Source organism: Nomascus leucogenys, chromosome X (genome assembly GCF_006542625.1).
Source record: "Nomascus leucogenys isolate Asia chromosome X, Asia_NLE_v1, whole genome shotgun sequence".
Classification (NCBI taxonomy): Eukaryota; Metazoa; Chordata; class Mammalia; order Primates; family Hylobatidae; genus Nomascus; species Nomascus leucogenys.
Window position 1 is genome coordinate 17,919,476 of NC_044406.1, and position 24,959 is coordinate 17,944,434.

General features: G+C 42.5%; 1 protein-coding gene across 1 annotated transcript in view; it reads right to left on the minus strand.

Moving 5' to 3' along the window:
• MAP3K15 (mitogen-activated protein kinase kinase kinase 15) overlaps positions 1-24,959 on the minus strand; it is a 203,522-nt gene that overhangs the window by 154,717 nt on the left and 23,846 nt on the right. Inside the window, exons 2-3 of the mRNA XM_030807584.1 lie at positions 21,409-21,548; positions 18,792-18,815 (exon numbers count right to left, since the gene is read on the minus strand). Coding sequence (XP_030663444.1) covers positions 18,792-18,815; positions 21,409-21,548 — 164 coding nt within the window. The remainder of the gene's footprint in view (positions 1-18,791; positions 18,816-21,408; positions 21,549-24,959) is intronic.

The window sequence follows — 24,959 nt, forward strand, 5'->3', positions numbered from 1 at the left end:
TAGACAAAGCTTCTGATATTCTATTATCCCTGAAAATAGGGTTGGTTTTCTGAGAATACTTACATCCTGCTGCAAAGCAGCAGCGGGAGACCATCCTTGTGGGTACCAGCTATTGGTATTAAGCCTGTCAAAACACAAATACTGGCCAGGCGCGGTGGCTCACGCCTGTAATCCCAGCACTTTGGAAGGCAGAGGCAAGTGGATCATTTGAGGTCAGGAGTTTGAGACCAGGCTGGCCGACATGGTGAAACCCCATCTCTACTTAAAAAAAAAAAAAAAAAAAAAAATTAACCGGGTGTGGTAGCACATGCCTGTAGTCCCAGCTACTCAGGAGGCTGAGGCAGGAGAATCACTTGAACCCAGGAGGTGGAGGTTGCATTGAGCCTAGATCGCACCGCTGCCCTCCAGCCTGGGCGACAGAGCGAGACTACATCAAAAACAAAACAAAACAAAACAAAAACCCACAAATACCAGTGTTGTAAGTAGAAAGGGTAAAAATTCAGGTATATGTGTGTGTGATAAGTGGGGTAGCAGGCTCCTATCTACTTCTTCACAACCACTAGGAATTGCCTACCCCACAGGAACAAAGACTCTTTGCTCCCCGTGGTACTTTTTTTTTTTTTTTTTTTTTTTTTTGAGACAAGGTCTTGCTCTGTCACCCAGGCTGCAGTGCGGTGGCGCAATCACAGCTCACTGCAGTCTCAAACTCCTGGGCTCAAGCGATCCTCCTGCCTTGGCCTCCCAAAGGGTTAGGATTACAGCTGTGAGCCACTGCACCTGGCCTTGTAATACTTTCAAGTTCTTAAAGAGACTCAAATCACTCAGCATTAAGGTTTTGGTAAGTTAGAGGTAAATTTCTCCCTCATCCATGCCAAGAAAGCCATGTTCCTAGACTAAATTAAATGCCATTTACATATTCAAAAGTTCAACTTTCTTTCTTCCACCTTGATATGGTTAGGCTGTGTGTCCCTACCCAAATCTCATCTTGAATTGTAATCCCCATAATCCCCACGTGTCAAGGTAGAGACCAGGTGGAGGTAACTGGATCATCAGGGGTGGTTTCCCCCATGCTGTTCTTGTGATAGTGAGTGAGTTCTCATGAGACCCGATGGTTTTATAAGGGGCTCTTCCTCCTTCGCTAGGCACTTCTCCTTCCTGCCACCTTGTGAAGAAGGTTATCTTGCCCCCGGCTCCCCCTTCCACCATGATTGTAAATTTCCTGAGGCCTCCCCAGCCATGCTGAACCGTGAGTGAATTAAACCTGTTTCCTTTACAAATTACCCAGTCTTGGACAGTTCTTTACAGCAGTATGAAAATGGACTAATACACACCTGAAATTGGTTGACTTTATGGTCAAAGACTTCCTAGTTCAGACAGAGGGAGAAAAGGACTGTGTGGATCAGTGAGGTTTAGAAGGAAAAATACCTTTGAAGAAACGTCGTTTGTTATTTTCAAAAAGTTAAAGCTGGACTGGAAGTTTAAGGAGCTTCCCAGATCCTATCCCCGGAAAGACAACCATAACTGATGAAAATTCTTTTTAAACAACCATTTAAAGCAAGCTTGTCCAACCGTGGCCCATGGACCACACATGGCCCAGGATGGCTTTGAATGTGGCCCAACATAAATTTGTAAACTTTCTTAAAACATTATGACATTTACACACAAACTTTTTTTAATAGCTCATCAGCTATTGTTAGTGTATTTTACATGTGGCCCAAACAATTCTTCTTCCTCCAGTGTGGCCCAGCAAAGCCAAAAGATTGAACACCCCTGATTTAAAGTCTCTCTAAGTTGTCCTGAGGGCATGTAACAAATGGAAAAACATTTTATTCAAGAAAATCTAAATCTTGGTAGTAACAGTAAGATTCTGCAGCATTTGGGCCATAAACTGCTCCCCCGCCCCCATACCCAGCCCAGAGTGACTGAAGTTCTACTCTAAGTAGGTGTGGCCATGACAAAAGGGCTCTCTCTTGTCCCTGGTCCAGAGTCACTGTTTCTCCTTAGAAGACCAGGCCACCAGCATTCTTATCCCTCACAGCCTGATACTGTAGAAGCTCTATTCCAGGCAAGTGTGGTCAAGATGACCAGGGCTCCCTTGCTCTACCCAGATTACACCTGTAGGGTGGAAGCTCTACCCTAGGCAAAACAGGCCAAGAGACTGGGCGCAGTGGCTCACACCTGTAATCCCAGCACTTTGGGAGGCCGAGGTGGGCGGATCACAAGGTCAGGAGTTCGAGACCAGCCTGGCCAACATGGTGAAACCCCCCCTCTACTAAAAATACAAAAATTAGCCAGGCATGGTGGCAAGCGCCTGTAATCCCAGCTACTTGGGAGGTTGAGGCAGGAGAATTGCTTAAACCCGGGAGACAGAGGTTGCAGTGAACAGAGATCGTACCACTGCACTCCAACCTGGGCAACAGAGCAAGACTCCATCTCAAAACAAAACAAAAACAAAGAAACAAACAAAAAAACAGGCCAAGAATGCTGAAACTTGATTGTCCCTGCCCCAGCTCCCTCACAGAATGAAGGTTCTATGCCAAGAGAGGCAAGCTGAGAAGACGAGAGGCTGTTGCCCCTACCCAGCACCCCACTCACAGAGCAGAGTGTCACCCCAAGAGAAGCAGACTGCTGTTTCCACTGCCATCTCCACAGCAGTGGTGCAGAGCTCTAACCAGGGGAAAGGCAGGCTGTAAGAACTGCAGCTCTTCACAAGGAGAGTGACTTCATGCGGAATGTGCCACGGGGAAGTTCAAGCTCATGAGTGCTGTACAAAACATCATGGAGATTTTGGTGGCTGGCAATGAAGAGAAGGCTGGTAGCTCTGTGATACGAATAAGTAAAGGGTAGACCAGCTAGAAGTTTAACAGAGAGAACTGGGGAAGAGACAGCTAGGAGGAACCTTCCTGAGGTCAGAGCAAGCCTTAGGGATTAGATTTAAGGACTATTCCTGCAAAACTTTAATGGCATCAAACTGTGGAACAATTATGCCTCAAGGTATTGTCAAAAACAATAGAACAATCAGCTAAGGAGGGAGACTAACAACTGAGTGTAATACCAGTTGTGTAAGACCAATACAGAAGATTAGTCAGAAACTTAACAGGGAGATCAGGGAAACAGATAGTCAAAGAGAGCCTAGCTGCAACTACTGTCATTCCTGGGTGAGGATACAAGAGTCAGAATAACTGTGCGCACGCCTAAGAGTGTGCCCTTTAAGAAGTGACATCAGAGGCTGCACATTGCAGAAAAATAGACTTCACTGAACTAGTCAAGTCATGAAACAAATAAACAAGTAAACAACAAAAACAACATGCCCCAGAGGCAGAAGGGAGAAAGATCAGTATCTGGAGTTTCTACAATGTATTATCTGAAATGTCCAGTTTTCAACAAAAAATACAAAACATGCAGAGACAGGACAGTGTGATCCACATATGGGAAAACAGTAGGCAATGCTAACTGCCTTTGAAAGGACCCAGATATTAAATGTAGCAGACAATGACTTGAAAGCAGATATTACAAATATGTTCAAAGAACTAAGGGAAACCATACTTAAAGAATTAAAGTAAGGTATTATGACAGTATCTCAAATACAGAAGATAAATTACCAAAAAAAAGGGTGGGGGGTAGGAATTCTGAAGTTGAAAAGTACAACAGCCAAAATGAAAAATTCATTCAAGGGGCTCAATGGGCAATTTGAGTGGCAGAAAAAATAATCAGCAAACTTGAAGATAGAAAAATAGTGATATGCAATCTGAAGAACAAGAAAGAAAAAGAAAAAACGAACAAAGTCTTTAAAGAACACGGGACAGCATTAAGTGCAACAACATATATGACACCTAATGAGTCCCAGAAGAGGAGAGAAAGGAGCAGAAAAATACTCAAAGAAATAATTGCTAAAAACTTCCCAAATATGATTTTTTTTTTTTTTTGAGATGGAGTTTCACTCTTGTTGCCCAGGCTGGAATGCAATGGCGCAATCTTGGCTCACCACAACCTCTGTCTACCAGATTAAAGTGATTCTCCTGCCTCAGCCTCCTGCATAGCTGGGATTAAGGCATGCTCCGCCACACCAGCTAATTTTGTATTTTTAGTAGAGACAGGGTTTCTCCGTGTTGGTCAGGCTGGTCTTGAACTCCCAACCTCAGGTGATCCACCCGCCTCGGTCTCCCAAAGTGCTGGGATTACAGGCGTAAGCCACCGTGCCCGGCCCCAGATATCATTTTTTAAAAAATTAAATCTACATATCCAAGAAGCCAAATGAACTCCAAGTGGGATAAAGGCAAAGAGGTCCACACCCAGACATGTCAGTTAAAACTTTGAAAGATAAAGAGCGAAAATCTTGAAAGCAGCAAGAGAAAAATGTTTTGTCATATACGAGAGAATTCCAATAAGATTAATGCCTGACTTTTCATTAGAAACAATGAAGGCCATGGGATGACATATTCAAAGTGCTGAAAGAAAAAAAAAGTCAACCAATAATTTTATATCCACTAAAACTATCTTTCAAAAATGAAGATGAAATATGAACATTTTCAGATAAAGCTGACATAATGCTAGCAGGCCCATTTTATAAAAATATGAAAGGAATTTCTTCAGGCTGAAAGCAAATGACACCAGACAGTAATTTGAATTCACATGATAAAAAACAAATACCAGTAAAGGTAGTTATGTATGCAATTATAAAAGGTAGTATAATTGCAAATTTTCTCTCTTTTCTTAACTGGTTTAAAAAGCAGTTGCAGAAAATGATGTATATAATCATGTGTTGCGGCTTATACAGAAATGTAATACATTTGAAAATAACAGCAAAAGGATATTGGTAGGAACAAGGCTATATTGGAATAAGGAAATGACACCAAATGGTAACTTGAATCCACAGGAACAAATGAAAAGTACCAGAAATGGTAAATAAAAAGATTAATATAACTCTCTCTCTCCCCCTACCTACATTCTCTTCTGTTTCTTTAAAAGACATAATACAAAAATACTTATAAACATTACAATTAAATAACCCTGAGCTTCTGTAACAGGTAGGTAAATTGAAGGTACAAGAATCTAACCTATTTGTAAAGAATTGTTATACATCTTACAACTGTCTCCAAAACAAACATTTCTGCTGAAATCTTGACGTTATTCCTTTAGCAAACCTAGTCTTCCCAAATATTACAAGAGTAAACTTTGCCCCAGAGTTCTGATCAAATCCTAAATAATGAGGTGAGAAAAACTGGATTTTGACAAACATGATACGTGCCATCGCAAGTTCTTTGGTGAAAAAGAAATACTGTTCAAGAAGGCAGAACAGTAGCAGCAGAAACTGATGAAGTCTACCCCCCACTCAGCAGAGGATCTGATCCATGGAGCAAACGTTTAGCCGTAGTTAGAGAAAAATAAGGAGAAAGAAAAGAAATACATGAACTCTGAAACCAGCTGAGTGAGTTTAATGAACAGGACTGAGGAGACAGCAGGAATCTGGAGACTTGGGAAGGTAAAAATACTTCCTTTGAGAAAGTCTTCCAGAAAGTTTAAGAAATTTGCCAGAAATTGGGACTAATAACTACATTTTAAAAAGAATTAATAGACTTCCAAATGAAAGCACAAGCTCTTAAGTACAGTACTTTTGTTCTTACAAAGAGGAAAAATAGACCTAAACATCTTCAAGTGATGGAACACATTCAGACTCTTATTGGTCAAGAGACCAGAAATTAAAAATAAAAACAATGATTACCATAACACATGTTCAATAGCAAACCAGGATAAGCTATTTGTAGTTGTTACATTTATAAGTGGAAACATCTCAAGAATCCAGCTCATTAAAGGCAGTTTAGTTTCCTACATAAAGAGGTACTTGAACCAGTATGCTAACCACATTAATATGTAAACTCTTATTCTAAACACTCTCCAAATATTTCCAAAACGGTGATTCTGATATAGTAAGTGAGGTCAGAGGCCCAAGGAAAAGCCACTGTCTCTGACAGCGTGGGAATAGGAAGTGGAGGAATTTTTCCTCTAAAGGTTTTAGTTCCTGACCTAGCAATTGGCATTTCCAGAACTACTACCATCTACAAATATCACCACCGTGAAAAGACTGTCCTATGTCATCACTCAGATTAAATACTAGGTGCTTTTAATAAGCACTCATTACAAAAGCTTAATTATATAGTCTTAAATGCCATAATTTTAAATGTCTGCCTAATATACCATCTGGTAAATATATATAGGATACTTAACCATTCTTCTATTGCCTAACTTTCAGTTTGTTTTGAAATTTCCTTACTATAAGTGTCACTGAGATGAACATCTTTCCATATGGCATCTTTGTACTGTGATCTTTTTCTAAGGATATCTTCCCAGGAGTAAAATTACCAGAACAAATGTAAGGTTCTTAATATATTTTGACCAAACTGCTGTCATAAAGGATGGAGCAATTTACACTCCCACCCACAGTGTATAAGGGCATGCTAATTTATTCGTCCTCTCAGCTGAACTGGATAGTGTTGTTTTTCACATTTGTGAAGTGTGGTGAACAAGAAATACTTTATCAATATAGAAACAAAGTATCATCTCAACTCAAGCATAGCAATCTAGTGAAGAATTCAGAGGGCCAAGGATTGAATTCCAGCTCCATCCATCCTAAATGGATGACCCTGAAAAATGTACTCATCTATCTAAACCTCAGTTTTCTCATCTTTAAGAGGGAGATGATAATAGTGTCAGCCTCATTAGACAATAGAGGCTTAATCATGGCCATTTTTTTTTTGCACAAATATTCTCTATGTGCAATAGTTCTAGAAGGGACTAGGAGTTCTAAACCTGAGATCCAGTCATTCTTGGAGGGGGGGAGTCTGTGAACTTGAAAGAAAAAAAAATTACATCTTTGTCATCATTTGCCTTCAACTGAAACATAACATTTCCCTCACTTAGGAATGTAGGTAACATACCCTAGTAGTAGTAGACTTGAGACTTAAGACTTTGTTGGTAACAGGAGTCACAGACTTTTTCATATCACATTACAGTTCCTGCAGAGATCTCAAAATAACTTTTATGCCCATCACTACTCCAAATATTATGACACTTTTTAAGATCTGCTGTTTGATCTCATTATTTAAGACATCAGTAAAGAAGCACATAATTATATATAACTTTAAAATATTTTGATAACTGTATTTTGATATGAAGGGTCTCGTTTGTAATTCTTTGTATTTAAACACTTTAAAACAGTGGTCCCCAACATTTTTGGCACCAGGGACTGGTTTCATGGAAAACAATTTTTCCACGGACCAGGTGGGCAGGGGTTGGGGGTGGTTTCAGGATGATTCAAGTGCATTACATTTATTGTACACTTTATTTCTATTATTATTACATTGTAATATATAATGAAATAATTATACAACTCACTGTGATGTAGAATCAATGGGAGTCCCGAGATTGTTTTCCTACAACCAGATGGTCCCCATCTGGGAGTGATGGGACACAGTGAGAGATCATCAGGCATGAGTTTCTCGTAAGGAGCACACAAACTAGATCCCTCCCATGCGTAGTTCACAATAGGGTTTGTGCTCCTATGAGAATTTAATGCCGCTGCTGATCTGACAGGAGGCAGCGTTCAGGTGGTAATGCGAGCAATGGGGGAGCAGCTATAAACACAGATGAAGCTTTGCTGGCGCTCACTGCTCACCTCCTGCTGTGCAGCCTGGTCGGTGGCCCAGGGGTTGAGGACCTCTGCTTTAGAACATATTCTGGGAAGGGCCCATAGGCTCCTCCAGACTGGCAAAGAGGTCCCGTTACCCCTAAAAGGCTAAAAACACCCAATCGTGACTCTTAGATGCTTCACGTAGAACATCCTAACTGCAGGCCTAAAATGTGAGAGTTCCTTCAGTGGGCTGCACATATAAAGCTCTCCATGAATGAACAGTGCAAGACCCATCTGCAAACAGCTTCCTCGACTCTTCAGGACAGCCCAGAAGCAGAGCATGTCAGAGCCTCAATTGTCCATTGGCTTCGGTCATGGCCACTAACTAAGGACACCTAGGATTTGCTCCTCAGCTGGCTCCTCTGCAGCTGGAATATTAAAACAAATGAAGCTACGCAATACCTGTGGACTATGTACGCTAATGGCAAACTACTAAAAAATTCCAAGGTTTAATAGATAAAGTAGCCTTGGGGTTGGCTATATTTTCCCTCTTTTCCGCAGGCGCCCCATGCAAGGCATCCAAAGGTCCAAGAAGGCCAAGAAAGATATACAAGCCAAGGTCCCTCATTACTCCAGCACTTATTTTTATTTATGGCTCATAGCAGGTGGCAAAGCTGGTCAACAGCAGCACAGGGTTTATAAATTAATTCTTTGGAACAAATATGATATGTCTGAGTTTGTACCAGCCAACTTCATAATGAGACTTGTGGCTTGACCTTCCAGAAAACATCTTTTATAATGATACAAACATTTAATCAGTCAACAAATGGCCAAGTGAGAAGAGGGAAATAAAGTATCTAAGGCAGATGGAAAGCCACTTAACACCACTCAAGATGAACTGATTTCTGAGCACTTTCAGAAGAATGCACTTCTCAATTGCTGGCACAATGTGGTACTTTGGGGCTTCTATCTTGTAACACAAGTGGGTCACAAATACTTAGTGAAAACCACAACTGAAAAAACACAGAGGATTGTTCCCAGGAAAATTTAGGGAGTAAATGTACAAATATGGGGCAATAGATTTTTTATATTATTTCATGTGACCAGGTATGACAAAGTTAATTTATTATAGAAGAAAATCCAAGTTGATACAACTCCAAAAAAGACAAGCTTTAGGCTCAACAGATATAATTATTTGTCTAGCCAGCTAGATACATACATATATACATTGTCCAGAAAAATGCAGTGGTTTTCTTTTTAGATCAATGCAAATAGCATTCTATACTACTCCTTTTCTCTAATTATCTGGTCATAAGAGGAAAAAAATATTCAGAAACTGTATAACAATTTCAACAGGATAATCAGGATACAGTGCCACTTCAAAGTAAACGAAGATATCCCTGCTGGAAACGTGCCATGGAGTGCTAACTAAGCTGTTGTGACAGTTGATTTACTTTGTTTACACAACTGAATGGCCATCAAAGTCACAGGATTATTTCAGAGCTGGCACAAATCTCAAAAGTCACCTCATTAAAATCATCTCATTTAACAGAGGAAGAAACCAAGACCCAGCAGGTTAACCAACTGGCCTACAGATGACCACGGAGCCAGATAATCTCAGGCCCCACCCCTGTCCTCCCAGGAGTCTAGTCATTAACTGCCATGTCTGCTTAATTCTGAAATATCCTTAAATAAAGCTGTACAAAGAACTCAACATAAACAGATGAGTGAATGGCGAATTCTACGGTCTGTGAATTATGTCTCGATTTAAAGAAAATAGATCGGTGCCACGGATATGAAAGACATATCCAGTTGGTAGGTAGAATTAAATATGAATAATTTGGTTCTGACACTGGCCCTGTGAAATCTGACATTACCCCTATGATATTCAAGGGGTACAGAGAAAAGTTTTATGGTTCACAGACCCAGAGTACTCCAACTGAACAGAACACACAGGACCAAGACCACAGACAGGAACAACAACAACAACAACAAAAAGACAAAAAGACTAGCAACCTAAGATGAGGCAGAAATAGGAGAACATACACAAATAAAATAAATATGCAAAGGGGCTGGGCATGGTGGCTCACGCCTGTAACCCTGGCACTTTGGGAGACCAAGGCCAAAGCAGGCAGGTCATCTGAGCTCAGGAGTTCAAGACCAGCCTGGACAACATGGTGAAACCCCATCTCTACTAAAAATACAAAAATTAGCCAAGCATGGTAGTGGGCACCTATAATCTCAGCTACTCAGGAGGCTGAGGCAGAAGAATCGCTTGAACCTGGAAGGTGGAGGTTGCAGTGAGCCAAGATCATGCCACTGCACTCCAGCCTGGGCAACAGAGCAAGACTGTTAGAAAAAAAAAAAAAAGGAAGAAGAAAAGAAAAGAAGGGGAAAAGAAAAGAAAAAGGAATGAAGGAAGAAAAGGAGGGAGAGGGAAAGAGGAAGGGAGGGGGGAGAGAGGGAGAGGGAAGGAGGGAGGGAGGGAGGGAAGGGAAGGAGGGAGGGAGGGGAGAGGGGGGAAAGAGAGGGGGAAAGAGAGAGGGGAGAGAGGGGGGAGAAGGGGGAAGAGAGGGGGGAGAAAGGGGGAAGAGAGGGGGGAGAAAGGGGGGAGAGAGGGGGGAGAAAGGGGGAAGAGAGAGGGGGGAGAAAGGGGGAAGAGAGAGGGGGGAGAAAGGGGAAGAGAGAGGGGGGAGAGAGAGGGGGAGAGAGAGGGAGGGAAGGAGGGGAAGGGGGAGAGAGGGAGGGAGGGAGGGAAGGAGGGGAAGAGGAGAGAGAGAGGGAGGGAGGGAAGGAGGGGAAGGAGGGGAAGGGGGGAGAGGGGGGGAGAGAGACGGGAGGGGGGAGGGAGGGGGGGGAGGGGGGAGGGGGAGAGAGAGAGAAAGAACGAACGGAGATTTTTACATTAATTCATGTTCTGTGTGTAAAATAAAATTCTCCCTATTATGAGATGTAGCTTTCTTGTTTGAAATTGAGTCTTTGCTAATAAAAGTACTAGAAATCTTTTGAACTCAGAAAATCCAAAGGATACAGAAAAGAGAAAAGAAACTTAACTGTCTTTCTACCAAAGCGTCCCTAAGCAATCCATATCATCTTTGATCATTTTGAGTCCTAAGCCATAGGAAACTGAAGGCCTGAGAAAGGCAAGAGGAAAACACCAGGAGAAATTGTTACCCTGACCGAGACCTACACATGTTCCTAAGCCAGAGGAGAGACTTCCAGTATTGAAGACAGTGTCCCCAATATTGCCAGTGTCTGTTTTTCAAAGAATTTCTAATTTATTTGGATTATAAAGATAACCATTTTAATGGGAACAATGAGTTTCTCTTAAATCTCACTGGCTTTCCAGAAAAAAAAAATCACCTAAACCAGAGGTCAAGAACCAGATTAGTTTTTTAATAACGTGTTTTTTAATAAGGTGTTTTTTTTTTTTAAATAATGTGATCCTAGCTTGGAAATTTAACTCTGCTTTTTAAAAAAACAACTGTGAACTCTGGCTTTAGGACATGACAAATGAAAATAAAGTCCAATGTACTTTTAACAATTCCTTCTGCAAGTGTGGGGTAGAACACCTTGTTTTCTCCCAGTAATTCTCCTGGGGGACAGAGAAGGTGCTTGTCTCCATGGTGCCTCTCTAGCAAGGCTATGCACAGCTTTCAGGTAATTTACCCACCAATTCAGTGGAAAAAATTATTGCAGTACCTCTAAGCCTTGGAAATGTATTTCTTAGTCTTGGGGTATATATGACACACATACATACACACATTTCTCGAATGAAATAATTATAATGTGGTGGATATGCAGGTATACTACCCAGAACCCCCCAACCCAACCTCGAGGAAGGATGTGTTGCCCCAGTTGCTGGGAGCTCTCTAGGAAGCAGCCCCTTACTGTTAGTCCCTTCTGAACTGTGTCAGTTCCAGAGAGTATCTCATCCAAGCTACATTCCTAGTAGGACACACGGAGGAACATAGAGGCCTGGCCATTTCATCCCAACCCAAGACAACTCAGAAAGGCCATTTCAGCTCCAGACCTCCCTCCCAATGTGGTCAGCCAAAGCTGTCATTGAGCCTGCATCTCAGCTGCATCTCTCCCTCTGGCCAGTCCTGCTTCATTTACTCCCCTTCCCCAGCAGCCATCCCAAAGGCATCCCTTAATAAACCTCCTGTACCCTAAACTCAGCCTCAGAGTCTGGGTCTCGAGGAAATCAACCTGCAAAATAAGCTATAAGTATAAAGGTATGATGATCCTTGCTAAGGAAAATTAAAACAAATGAAGCTACGCAATGCCTATGGACTATGTACACTAGTGGCAAAGTACTAGGAAGTTCCAAGGTTAAACAGATAAAGTAGCCTTGGGGTTGGCTGTATTTTCACTCTTTTACTTTCATAAAGACTCAGCCTTCATCTGTCACCATATAAACATGTTTTCTCTAAAGTGATAAACTGCAGAAAAAGGCCATCTCTGTCATCTCCAAAGCAGCATAAAATAGTATAAGAATTAAAATGGATGAAAATACAGGAAAAACCAGAAGCCATTTGTATAGAACTCTGACCAAAAAGTCAATTACGTTTTCAACTCAATCAAACACTGAAATATGAAGTGAAATGTAGTGTTCAAGATTTTTGTGACAGGTATTTTTTTAAACTCAATCCTGAAAAAGAAATTAAGAAAACAATTCCATTCACAAGAGTATCCAAAAGAATAAGAATACACAGGAGTAAGTGTAACCAAGAAAGTGAAAGACCTGTACATGGAAAACTACAAAATATTGCTGAAATAAATTAAAGAAGACCTAAATAAATGGAAAGACATCCCACATTCACAGATTAGTAGACTTAAAACTATTAAGATGTCAATACCAGCCAAGCAATCTACAGATACAATGCAATACTTATCAATATTCAATGGCTTTTTTTTTTCCAGAAATGGAAAAGCTAATCCTCAAATTCATATGGAACTTCGAGGGGCCCCAAATGGCCAAAACAATGTTGAAAAAGAACAAAGTTGGAGGATTCGCACTTCCAAATTTCAAAAATTACTACAAAGCTATAGTAATCAAAATAGTGCAGACTGCAGTGAGCTGTGATTGCACTACTGCACCCCAGCTGCAGTGACAGAGTAAGACCCTGTCCCATAACAAAACAAAAAACAAAGAAAAATAAATTTTTTAAAAAGGGCCGAGTGCAGGCCAGGCACAGTGGCTTGTGCCTGTAATTCTAGCACTTTGGGAGGCCAAGGCAGGTAGATCACCTGAGGTCAAGAGTTCGAGATCAGCCTGGCCAACACTGTGAAACCCGGTCTCTACTTAAAAAAAAAAAAAATTAGCTGTGCGTGGTAGTGGGCACCTGTGATCCCAGCTACTCAGGAGGCTGAGGCAGGAGCATTGCTTGAACCCGGGAGGCAGAGGTTGCAGTGAGCGGAGATCACGCCATTGCACTCCAGCCTGGGCGACAAGAGTAAAACTCTGTCTCAAAAAAAAAACAAAAACAAAAACAAAAAAGGGCTGGGTATGGTGGCTCATGCCTGTAATCCCAGCACTTTGGGAGGCTGAGGTGGGCAGATTGCTCAAGCCCAGGAGTTTGAAACCAGCCTGGGCAACATGGCAAAACCCCACCTCTACAAAAAATAGAAAAATTAGCTGGGCATGGTGGCGTGCACCTATAATTCCAGGCACTCGGGAGGCTGAGGTGGGAGTATTACCCGAGCCAAGGGAAGTCAAGGCTGTAGTGAGCCATGATCGCACCACTGCACTCCAGCCTGGGTGACAGAGTGAGACCTTATCTCAAAAAAAAAAAAAAAAAAAAAAAAAGTTTTAAACCGGTGTGGTATTAGCATAAGAGTAGACACATATGTCAATGGAGTATAATTGAGAGTCCAAAAATAAACCCTTACGTATACAGTCAATTGATTTTGACGAGGGTGGCAAGATGATTCAAAGATGACAAGATAGTTTTTTGGGTTTTGTTTTGTTTTTTTTTAAGAAACAGTGCTGGGACAACTAGGGATCCAAATGCGAAAGAATGAAGTTGGACATCTACCTCACACCAGACACAAAAATTAACTCAAAATGGATCAGAGACCTAAAGGTAAGAGCTAAAACTATAAAACTCTTAAAAGAAAACATAGGAGTCATACTTCATGACCTTGGTTTGGGCTAAGAGTTCACAGATATACCAAAAGCACGATCCATAAAAGAAATAATCGATAAAACCTCTAATAAGGGCCTTGCTTCCAAAATGTATACAGAACTCTTATATAGCTTCGTAATAACACAGCCCAATTTTAAATGGGCAAAAGATTTGAACAGACATTTCACCAAAGAAGACTATGAATGACTAATCAGCACATGAAAAGATGCTCAACATTATTAGCCACTAGGGAAATGCAAAATAAAACTACACTGAGGCATCAGTTCATACTCACTAGAATGGCTATAATAAAAAGACAGATGATATCAAGTATTGGCAAGGATGTGAAGATACTGGACCTCTCACTGCTGGTGGAAATGTAAAATGGCACAGCCACTTTGGAATTGTTTTGACAGTTTCTTAAGAAATTAAAGGTATATTTACCAGCCAGGCACAGGGGCTCACACCTGTAATCCCAGCACTTTGGGAGGCTGAGGCAGGTGGATCACTTGAAGTCAGGAGTTCGAGACCAGCCTGTCCAATATGATGAAATCACATCTCTACTAAAAATACAAAAAAATTTAGCCAGGCATGGTGGCAGGCGCCTATAATCCCACCTACTCAGGAGGCTGAGGCAGGAGAATCACTCGAACCCAGGAGGCAGAAGTTGCAGTGAGCCAAAATCGCGCCATTGCACTCCAGCCTGGGTGACAGAGCGAGACTCCAGCTCAAAAGAAAAAAAAGCCTATAATTACCATATGACTTGGCAATTCCATTCCTAGGTATGTATCCAAGAGGAATAAAAACATGTGCCCACACAAAGATTTGCACTCGAATATTCACAGTGGCATTATTCATAATAGCCAGAAAGTGGAAACGATCCAAAAATCCATCTACTGGGGAATGGATAAAATGTGGAATATCTATACGGTAGAATACCATTCAGGAATAAAAAGGAAAGAACTACTGATCCATGCATCCATGATCCTAGTGGATTATGGATGATCTTCGAAAACATCATCCTAAGTGATAGAAGCCAGATGCAAAAGATCACATACTGTATAGTTCCTTTCACATGAGAAGTCTTGAAAAGGCAAGTCTATAAGACGAAAAGCAGATTAGTTCTTGCCTGGGGCTGGGTGTGGGAAGAGAGATTGTCTGCAAATAAGCATTTTGGGGTCAGGGAAATGCTCTAAAACTAGACTGTGGCACACAACCCACAACTGGCTGCACAATTATGTCATTTATTAAAAATCATTGAATTGTGTGCGCTTAAACTAGGTACATTTTGTGGTATGTAAATTATACCTACATAAAGCATTTCAAAAAAAAAACAAAACCAGAACACAAGAATATGAGCATCATCGGAAAAAGAGGTGAACACAAAAGGTGATACCATGTTTCCAAAGAGCAAAGAAGCCCAGAAGAGCTGCAGGTGGTCCACCCTGAAGCCTGGAGTTTGGCTTCCTGGCCTCGGCATCCCTGCAAAGCAAATGCCCCTAGAAATGGAGACAAATGGCCACGCAATGTGACCTGTAATCCCAGCACTTTGGGAGGCCAACGTGGGCAGATCATCTGAGGCCAGGAGTTTGAGACCAGCCTGGCCAACATGGTGAAACCCTGTCTCTACTAAAAAAAAAATACAAAAATTAGCCGGTCATGGTGGCACATGCCTGTAATCCAAGCTCCTCGGGAGGCTGAGGCAGGAGAATCACTCAAACCTGGGAGGCAGAGGTTGCGGTAAGCCAAGATCATGCCACTGCACTCCAGCCTGGGCTACAGGGCGAGACTCCATCTCAAAAAAAAAAAAAAAAAAAAAAAGAAATGGAGATAAATGTGCCCACTTCTGCTGCCACATAAAGCTGAATTCAATACATCATCAAGCACAATTTTATCTTTGTTATTATTATTTTATTATTTTTTATTTTTCCATCTCCCTTTCTGGGTAAAAGTACAATTTTAGAAATATCAAATGACTCCTTGAAAAGAGATCTCAAAGCATCCTGGTTTTCACATATTCATAAATCATTTCAAACATCTGGCTACATGTTCAGGGTGTGGCATCTAATTCGTACCCCTTATTTACAAGACTTCACTGTTCACTGTGTGTGTGTGTGTGTGTGTGTGTGTGTGTGTGTGTGTGTGTGTGTTAATCAAAATCTTTGCAAAATGATCACAAACCCACAATTCCATCAGGTTCTCTCTCGGAATCTCTGGGGTCATATGATCCAGGTGTCTGATTCCAGGGTCACTCCAATCCACATGGAGGGGACAACTGAGAAATTCTCCTTAGAAGCCACCCAAGTTACTTTGACATTCTATTTTAATGTTTAATCACCATTAGTTGCAAGATGTCCATTCTGCTGATCCAAACCATTTTTCTGTTTACCCTACTTCCATCCCATCTGGAGTGGAAAAAGTAAACGTCTCTTTACTTTCAGAAAGAGGATAGCATTTGAAGATGACTACTAATGGTACCCCTCAAGGCTTAGTTCCCTTTAGCTTTTCCTCTTAGTGCAATTTTCCACTCATCACATCACCTGGGATCCTTTTATTCTTCTGAGTGCTCTAAATTTTCACATCTTGCCAAGCATGACAACCAATACTGGGCACCAAATTCTAACATAATGCCAAATATAGCAAAGAGATTAGCTGCCAAATCCTTTAGAGCAGGGGTCCCCAATCCCCAGGGCCATGGATCAGTACCTGTCAGTGGCCTGTTAGGAACCAGGCCACATAGCAGGAGGTGAGTGGTGGGTGAGCGAGCATTATTGTCTGAACTCCACCTCCTGTCAGATCATTGGTGACATTAGATTCTTACAGGAGTGCAAACCCTATCGTGAACTGCACATGTGAGGGATCTAGGCTGCGTGCTCCTTATGAGAATCTAATGCCTAATGATCTGAGGTCAAACAGTTTCATCCTGAAACCATCCCCCACCTCTGGTCTGTGGAAAAATTGTCTTCCATGAAACCAGTCCCTGGTGATGAAAAGGTTGGGGACCGCTGCTTTAGAGTAAGTTTATTCCTAAAAAACAAACAGATACCTAGGAAGAATAGTGCCGAGGTATGCTTGGAATTACTAAGAATGTTAAGGAATTCCTGGGTGTTTTGGAAGCGGGAGAGTGCACCAGAAGGGAGGTATGTAGTGGAATTGTAACAGCGTGACACCAAGTCTCCGGGACGAGAGACTATTTCCGAGTACTGATGCATCCAACAGTGAGGAATGGAGAAAGGAAACGAGTTGTCTTCCTTGCTCCTTGCCTCAACGTAACTCTTGCTGTTCTAAGGAATCAGCATTTCATAGCCATTTCTTGCATTAAATCCAGGTTACATCTTTTTGCTTGTATAACAAATATGGAACTACAGATGTTGAGGGCTGGAAGGTATCAATGAGCAAAACAGCAAGGTTGAACATTTCTCATTTTATCGCTGAGGATCCTGAGGCCTAGGCGGGGGTGGAACAACAGACTGCCCACTGTAACTTAGAGATAGGGCTGCGGCTACAACTGCACCTCCTGGGCCTCAGGCCCAATCTCCTTTGACTTCTTCCCCATTTCTCCACAAATTAGGTAATTTTAAAAATCAGGGCCGGGTGCGGTGGCTCACGCCTGTAATCTCAGTACTTTAGGAGGCCAAGGCAGGCAGATCACTTGAGGTCAGGAGTTCAAGACCAGCCTGGCCAACATGGGGAAACCATGTCTCTACTAAAAATACAAAAATTAGCCAGGCGTGGTGGTAGGCACCTATAATCCCAGCTACTCAGGAGGCTGAGACGGGAGAATCACTAGAACCCTGGAGGCAGAGGTTGCAGTGAGCCAAGATCACGCCGCCACTGCACTTCAGCCTGGCCGACAGAACGAGACTGTCTCAAAAAAAAAAAAAAAAAAAAAAAAAAAAGTCAAGCTGTAGGAAGAACAGGAAAGACTCTCACAAGTGGACAACATCAGCATGTAAATGGGACCAAAAAAAAAGTCACACCTGATCCCATATCTTTTCCAAAAGGAATCTAAAACCACCCGATGCCTTATCTTACAGGCCTGCTTGTAAAATTCATGCTCCAATAGTAATCACGTGCACTACGCCACTTGCTCTGTTTCTGAAACTTAGGTCTCAGGTGGGGGGCTCTGTCAGGGTCCTGGGGAAGCTGGGTCCCCAAGCTGCAGGTTGGGGACTTCTGCAGAGGGCCCCAGGGGAAAGCTTTGCCTCCTGGGCCCTTTTCTCCCTCTCCTAGGAACTCCAACTGCAATAGGAAGAGAGTCTGCAGGCCTGTTCCTTCTAGAAGAGCCAGCAGGAAGGAGACTAAGGCTCTAAGGAGGGGGACCAAGGGCCTGGTCCTGAGTCTAGGTCACGGTTTCTCAAACCACAATGCCATAGGTCTGGAGGGATGGGCAGCTTGGAGTGCACTCAAGGGTACAGGATAACCTTGGCAACATTTCCAAGGCCAAGATCCTTTTAAAACATTTTTAGGGTGGTGATTTCATTATACTATTCAAACCAACGTGGCAATAAAACTATGTAATTTCAGGAACTTTTAAGCCAAATCAGGAGACTTCAGTATATAAATGGGACAGAAGGAAGTAGAATTCCATCCCACTTTTCCGTTTGTGGCAAGAAACTTGTGCCCCATATTAACTGGCATACAAGTTCACGTTCCTCCATTGTTAGGGAAACTCTGCTTGGGAAGCATGGGAGGTATTGACTCCAGCAAAAAGATTACTGGTGGTCCATGGAACATCGACCCAGCTCAGAAGGAGTCACCCAGAAGGTTACAGCTCAAAGTCCCAGCAGGTAATGAAGAACATACACTTTCTCGCCTGGCCTTGCCTTCTGGCCCACACCCTCAATGGCTGAGTGGGGCCTGGGGCCGGCAGGTTGAGGCATAGCGAGATTTCTAGCTGTCCTTCTTAGAAACACAACACACAGGCGTGATTAGAAGTCATCTTGCTACCTGGGTGATTTTCAGGCAAGCATTTTACAAATTGACATTTACATTTAATTTCAGAATTAAAATTCTGAAAATGTAATACTTACTGTGTTTTTCTGAGTTACCATGTCCTGAAAAGAAAAAGAAAAGATGAATATAGCTTTTTTTCAAAACAGCTAATTTCCATAAGCATTAGCCAGCATGCCCCTCTATAAAAGAAATTAATCATGTAAGAATTAATCACATAAAAGCACCCACCTTAGAGCAAGAATTAATCATGTGAAACCTCCCTCTCCAAAAGCTTCAAACACAATGAACCTCTGAATTGCAACATTCATACTCCAAAGAAAATTGATCACCACTGGTTAGTCTCTGGAACTATTAGGGGGCATTTATAAGGATTTCCCCACAACAGGGCCAATGCTTTTGCCCAAAAGATATTTTGAGCTTCAAGTTTGGGGTGCTGAGTGCCCTGCGTCTTGCCTTCCCAGAAAAGAATGTCGGCGATAGCAAGGAAGGGCCTAGAAGGCACCGTGCTATCCCCGGATCTGGAACCATTTCTTGAATCAATCAATGTGAAGGCCATACCACAGTCAGCCTTCCTACAGAAGGGGTTTTGGTAGTAGAATTCCTGACACCCCGCTACAACTGTCTAGGAATGTTCAAATTCAATGACAACAATTTTAGTCAGTAAATTTAGTATGATAATTAGGCAGCCCTTGACTGTCTCATTTACGCACCAACATTTCCAGGGCAGGGGGGAAACACCATAACTAAACAGCTGCCCTGTAAAACATGTTTTATATATTCTGAGATTTTTATTTCCTGATAACAAGTGCAAACTGCTTCTTCTGGTGTTAAATATAACTGACTACCCATTTCCATTTTAGGAAGTATTTTTCTGTATTATTAAAAATTAAAACATCTAGTCCATAGAACTTTCCAGAGGGCTTTGCTAAGGCACAGTTGAAGAAACTGTCCTAAATTGAAAAAAAAAAATTCTAATTTCATGTTTTTCATCAAAATATAGGTTAATAATCTATATCTTTCATACTTGCTAAGTTCTAAATATTCCTTTTTTTTTTTTTTTTTTTTTTTTTTTTTTTTTTTTTTTGAGACGGAGTCTTGCTCTGTCCCCCAGGCTAGAGTGCAGTGGCGCGATCTCGGCTCACTGCAAGCTCCGCCTCCCGGGTTCACGCCATTCTCCTGCCTCAGCCTCCCGAGTAGCTGGGACTACAGGCGCCCGCCACCCCGCCCGGCTAATTTTTTTGTATTTTTAGTAGAGACGGGGTTTCACCATGTTAGCCAGGATGGTCTCGATCTCCTGACCTCGTGATCCGCCCGCCTCGGCCTCCCAAAGTGCTGGGATTACAGGCTTGAGCCACCGCGCCCGGCCTTAAGTTCTAAATATTCCTAAGCATAGCTACCTTGGTGAAAATCAGTACAAGGTCAATATCTAACTATCTAATGTAATTTACATTGGTTTACAGCCCTGGGGAAACTATTCTACAATGTAAAGTACACTAATAAAAGTTTCTTCTTTCACTGTCATACAAATGACTTATTAAAATACAGTATTTTGCCATAATTACTGAGCACATATCTATGTAAAGTATATATGATGTTAAGCACATACAAGTTACACATCTCAAGCAGGTGGTATTTCTACCAGGAAATAATCTCAAATCCTTACATAACCCAGAAAATCTAGTTAATATTAAATCTCAAGAAACACAGTGAAAATGTCCAACTTTGGCATAAAATTGCACTACTATCTACCAGTGATTTTTAATACTGAGGGAACTGAACCTTTAGAAATGATGTCTGTCAAGGCTGACTCTCCAAACCATTGGTTCTCACCCATGGTTGCACATTTGGGAGGTTAAAAAAAATCTCCGTGCCTGGGTCCCATCCCCATCCCTGAGATTGTGATGTAATTGCTCTGGGGTGGGGCCTAGGCATGGGGATATTTACAAGCTCTCCCAGTAATTCTGAAGTGCACTCAAGGCCGAGAAGCACTGCTATAAACAAACTAATCCATTATTCCTAAAATGATTTAACATAGGCCAGGATTTTCTGACTAAAATATTCAACAATATCAATATCCACTGAATTTTGGAATAACTCATGTTAAACATTTCCACTATACAAATATAAGCATTTTTTTAAAAAATACTATGTTATCCAAAAAAGCTTGTCTCAAACTTGCAAAAATACATTTTAGAAATTCTTAACCATGAATGAGTTGTGCAGGAACACACACGTTTTCAGTTTTGCTTTGCTTTCAGACTGGGGGAAAATAACATCAAAGACTAATTGTGTCTATACTAAAATATTCTGTCCATTTCGGTAACTGTTCAATGTCTTCATATTATTATCCAAGTTAAGAACTGATTTTTATGTGTAGGTTTGGATCCAATTGCTCATGAAGGAATTCAGAACAGTGTGTTTGCTTCAATGGAAACTAATAGGAGTGTTTGCCTCCACTTCCCTAACGAGCCTGGAAATGCCCAAGTTGCTTGCAAACGTACGACCGTAGCACAGATGCTCGCTAAGTAGCCAGGAAGTCATCTGTGTGAACTAGAATCTGTGGTGGGAAGGAAAGAATTGCACAAGCAAGTCTTTGTTTTTCTCCAACTTCCTGTGCTACTGTGGCATTTCAGCTAGACATATAATTCTGCTTTCCCAAAACGAAGTACTCAGGAGAAGGTGAATACCCGGTACCTTCAAAGAGAGAGCAGTGTCAGCATCGGTGTCATGGTACAAGATCACATTATTGGCCATGTCAAAGCTTTCTCGGACTCCAAGATGGTAGAAGAGGGAAGGCTGTCTGGAGACATCACTCATGTCTACCACAGCAACATCTGCGATGAACAAGGAGAGGACAGGATTAGGGGAGATGATCTGTCTACTTCATCTACTCACTGGTGATCACCAGTGGGGAGCTATAGCAATGTGTATTTCTGTCATCAGCCTGTTAGGTAAAGTAAGGAATGATTTGATTAAAATTACCCTATGAACTGTGGAAGAAACGCAGTAAGAATTTTTTTTAATCCTCTTCTTCAAAGTGCTGGGAATGTAACCTCACTTAGAACTTGCTGATGGATTTTTAATGTTATTTTTGTTATGACATATCATACATCTGAAGAATATATTTAGCTTATACATGAGGCATAAAGTATAATGCAACGAAAAACCACGTACCTTCTGTGCAGCCCAAGTCAGAGGGTTACCTGCACTCAGGGTCCCATGTGCCCCTCCCTGATCACATCTCCTCCCTCCTGCCCAGAGAACACTTCTGTCCGGATCTACGTATTTATCAGTTCCACGCACGTGTGTGTGCTATAGAATGAACGTTTGTGTCCCCTCAAGGTTCATGTGTTGAAACCTGTCCCCCAATATGATGGTACCTGAAGATGAGGCCTTTGGGAGGTGATTAGGTATGAGGATGGAGCCCTCATAAATTGGATTAGTGCCCTTATAAATGAGACTCCGGAGAGCTGTTTTCCCCCTTTCATCATTCCAGGACACAGGGAGAAGGTCCCGTCTATGAACTAGAAAGCAGGTCCTCACCAGACAATGAGTCTGCCGCCACCTTGATGTTGGACTTCCTAGTCTCCATAATTATGAGAAATAAATTTCTGGTTGGGTGCAGTGGCTCATGCCTGTAATCCCAGCACCTTGGGAGGCCAAGGCAGGTGGACCACTTGAGGTCAGGAGTTCGAGACGAGCCTGTCCAACATAGTGAAACCCTGTCTCTACTAAAAATACAAAAATTAGTTGGGCGTGGTGGCAGGCGCCTCTAATCCCAGCTACTCGGGAGGCTGAGGCAGGAGAATCACTTGTACCTGGGAGGCAGAGGTTGCAGTGAGCTGAGATCATGCCACTGCACTCCAGCCTGGGCAACAGAGTGAGACTCTGTCTCTAAATAAATAAATTTCTGTTGTTTAGAAGCCATGCCCAGGCATTATGTTATAGCAGTTCAAACAGTCTAAGACAATATGTACAGGCACATACAGGCATTATACACACCCCCCCACACACACACACACACACATACATATATACATATACACACACAAATTTCTTAACAGTATATTGCTCAGTTTTGCATGTCTTTGAACTTCGTATAAATGGTATTGCATTGTATGTATTCTTCGGCTTGCTATTTTTTGGTGGCATTCAATCAATTTGTGCGTTTAGCTCCAGTTCATACGTTTTCGCTTCTGTATAGAATTCTCTTGTGTGACAGATTTTTATTCATTTCCTGTTTCGCACTGCTGCAATAAACAGTCCTGTCATAGCTCCTGGCTCACATGTCTACCATCAACTTGACAACATATAATGTGCTCTGGCTGGGCATGGTGGCTCATGCCTGTAATCCCAACACTTTAGGTGGCCGAGGTGGGCAGATCACTTGAGCTCAGGAGTTCGAGACCAGCCTGGACAACATGGCGAAACCCCATCTCTATTAAAAATACAAAAAATTAGCCAGGTGTGGTGGTGCGTGCCTGTAGTCCCAGTTATTCAGGAAGCTAAGGTGGGTGGATGGCTTGAGACTGGAAGGTGAGGTAGAGGTTGCAGTGAGCTGTGATCACGCCACTGCTCTCCAGCCTAAGTGACAGAGTAAGACCTTGTCTCATAAACTAAAAAAATAAAATAAAACGCACCCTGGAGGTGCACCCTGTAATAGAGACCTATTCAAAACAGAGGAGCAACTTATTACATGAATAATGAGCATGTTTAAATTACGCCTAGTAGTATGGGGCACCATTTTAAAACTCAAAACATTCTAGAGGATGTAAGAGTTCCAAGTTTGATGGGAGCTTCCTCACCACGTGCAGTGGAGATATAGGAACGTAGTGTCCAAACTCATGCTCGCACTGCTGTAACTTCTAGAAAGTCACTCAAAATCCCAATGGGACAGAACAGAGGCCAGCTGAACAAGGGAATGAAGAAACATGAAGGCAGGCAGGCAGCACATCAGCACCAGACACCGCTAGCTCTGGAGAGAGGCGCTGGGAACCTGAGGCCAAATGCCACTAAGCAGCAGAGTGGGCCTTTTATTCTCTTATTTATGGATTGCCTGCTGTATGGCAGGATTCTGATGGGTGCCAGGGATAGAAGTGTCAACAGGGCATAATCACTTCCCTCAAAAGAAAAAACCAACTACAGTACAATGTGGGTAACCAGAAGGAAGGGGATGGTTAGGATCACCGTGAGGGCGGCCAAAATAAGGGAAACAGTGAACAGAGCACCCCCAGGAGGGCACATAATCCACACCTGAGCGGAGGGCAATCACAGAAGGCCTGGAGGAAGGGATATTGTCCGTGACCTGAGGCTCTGTAAGAGTCAGGCAGGCAAATGGGATGAGGATGTGGGAGATCAAAGGGAAGGAAAGAGCGGTGCATTAACAGAAGCCAGCTAGTGCAAGGGGCCAGCAGTAAGCCAGAGTGTAAGTGTGAAGGCTACCCACAGATCACTTCCTGGGGCCAGAACACCCCAGAAAACGAGCCTGGAGGGGGAGGGCTGGACCTTCCTTGAGGCAATGGGATACCTATGGTTGGGTTTTTTAACTTTTTTTTTTTTTTTTTTTTTTTTGAGACAGAGTCTCGCTCTGTTGCCCAGGCTGGAGTGCAGTGGCGCAATCTCGGCTCACTGGAAGCTCCGCCTCCCAGGTTCACGCCATTCTCCCGCCTCAGCCTCCAGAGTAGCTGGGACTACAGGCGCCCACCACCACGACCGGCTAATTTTTCTTTCTATTTTTAGTAGAGACGGGGTTTCACTGTGTTAGCCAGGATGGTCTCGATCTCCTGAACTCATGATCCGCCCGCCTCGGCCTCCCAAAGTGCTGGGATTACAGGCGTGAGCCACCACGCCCGGCCAGGTTTTTTAACTTTTTATTTTTACTTATTTATTTTTGAGACAGAGTCTCAAAAATGCACGGGTACGATCTCGGCTCACTGCAACCTCCACCTCCCAGGCTCAAACGATTCTTGTGCCTTGGCCTCCAGAGTAGCTGGGACTACAGGCATGTGCCACCATGCCCTGCTAATTTTGTTTTATTTTTAGCAGAGATGGGGTTTCACCATGTTGGCCAGGCTGGTCTCAAACTCCTGACCTCAAGCGATCTGCCGACCTCAAGCGATCTGCCCACCTCAGCCTCCCAAAGTGCTGGGATTACAAGCGTTAGCCACTGCACCTGGCTACTTTTTTTTTTTTTTTTTTTTTTTTAACAGAGATGGGGTCTCACTCTGTTGCGCAGGGTGGTCTTG